The 791-nt window shown below is 54.5% G+C and overlaps 1 protein-coding gene across 1 annotated transcript in view; it reads right to left on the bottom strand.

Annotated features, from left to right (window-relative positions):
* THUMPD1 (THUMP domain containing 1) overlaps window positions 1–666 on the bottom strand; it is a 3,343-nt gene extending 2,677 nt beyond the window's left edge. The window contains exon 1 of the mRNA XM_009281681.2: window positions 318–666. Within this exon, the coding sequence (XP_009279956.1) occupies window positions 318–666 (349 nt within the window). The remainder of the gene's footprint in view (window positions 1–317) is intronic.
* Between the last annotated feature and the right edge of the window lie 125 nt (window positions 667–791).

Here is a 791-nt window from a genome sequence, read left to right as displayed (position 1 = left end):
CCCCCCCCCCCCCCAAATAATAAGCTGGGGAAATGCATGCTTGGCTGCACTGCTGTCAGCCTCAAATCCTTTTCTGTAAAGAGTTGTTTTACTATACCAAAACTAGATAATCAAAGATTATTTTGTCAAAGCAGATTCCTCTACCTTTAGCAACTCCACTAATGACAAAATTCAGTGGCAACACCAAAGGGAAGGGGAAATCCTGTATTTGTTTGGTACACACAGGTTCCTTGGAAGTCACGCTCTGTGGCCTTTGACTAACACTGCTCAGAGCAGTTTATCCCCACAGCATTACGCAGCGTTGGTTGATGTCCCACCTATGCCCCGGGTTCTGATGAAGACCACGTTGTTGGCGCCGCTCTCCACCGACTGGAACCGCCGCAGCTTCTGCTCTGTCGAGGCGCGGATCTGGCCAACCTCCTTCTTCAGGGCAGCCTCAACATCGTCCTCATCCTCCTCCCTCTCGCTTCCAGATAGCCGCTCCTCGTGATCTGAAAACTTCACACAAGGCACATCTCTTGTTTGGTGAGTACGAAGCAAGCGCCCACAACTTAAAAACTGGCAGCAAGGCACCACCGTGCCCAGGGGCCTGGAGGTGACAGGCAAGGGCCTTTTCTCCAGCCAACCCGCGGGGCTGCGCTGGGGTTTGCTCACAGGAACCGGCATTTTCGTGCGTGTGGTGACCAGAGGCAGGTTTTTTTACATACAGAAAGGGAGAGGAGGCCTCACGGCGCTACTCTCCCCGCCCCACCGGCATCAGCGCTGCTAGGCTGCGGGGAGCGGGAGGCAGG

The sequence above is a fragment of the Aptenodytes forsteri genome, unplaced genomic scaffold (assembly GCF_000699145.1).
Source record: "Aptenodytes forsteri isolate BGI_AS27 unplaced genomic scaffold, ASM69914v1 Scaffold84, whole genome shotgun sequence".
Classification (NCBI taxonomy): domain Eukaryota; kingdom Metazoa; phylum Chordata; class Aves; order Sphenisciformes; family Spheniscidae; genus Aptenodytes; species Aptenodytes forsteri.
The sequence above is the reverse complement of the archived record's forward strand: the minus strand, read 5'-3'. Positions and strand labels throughout refer to the sequence as shown.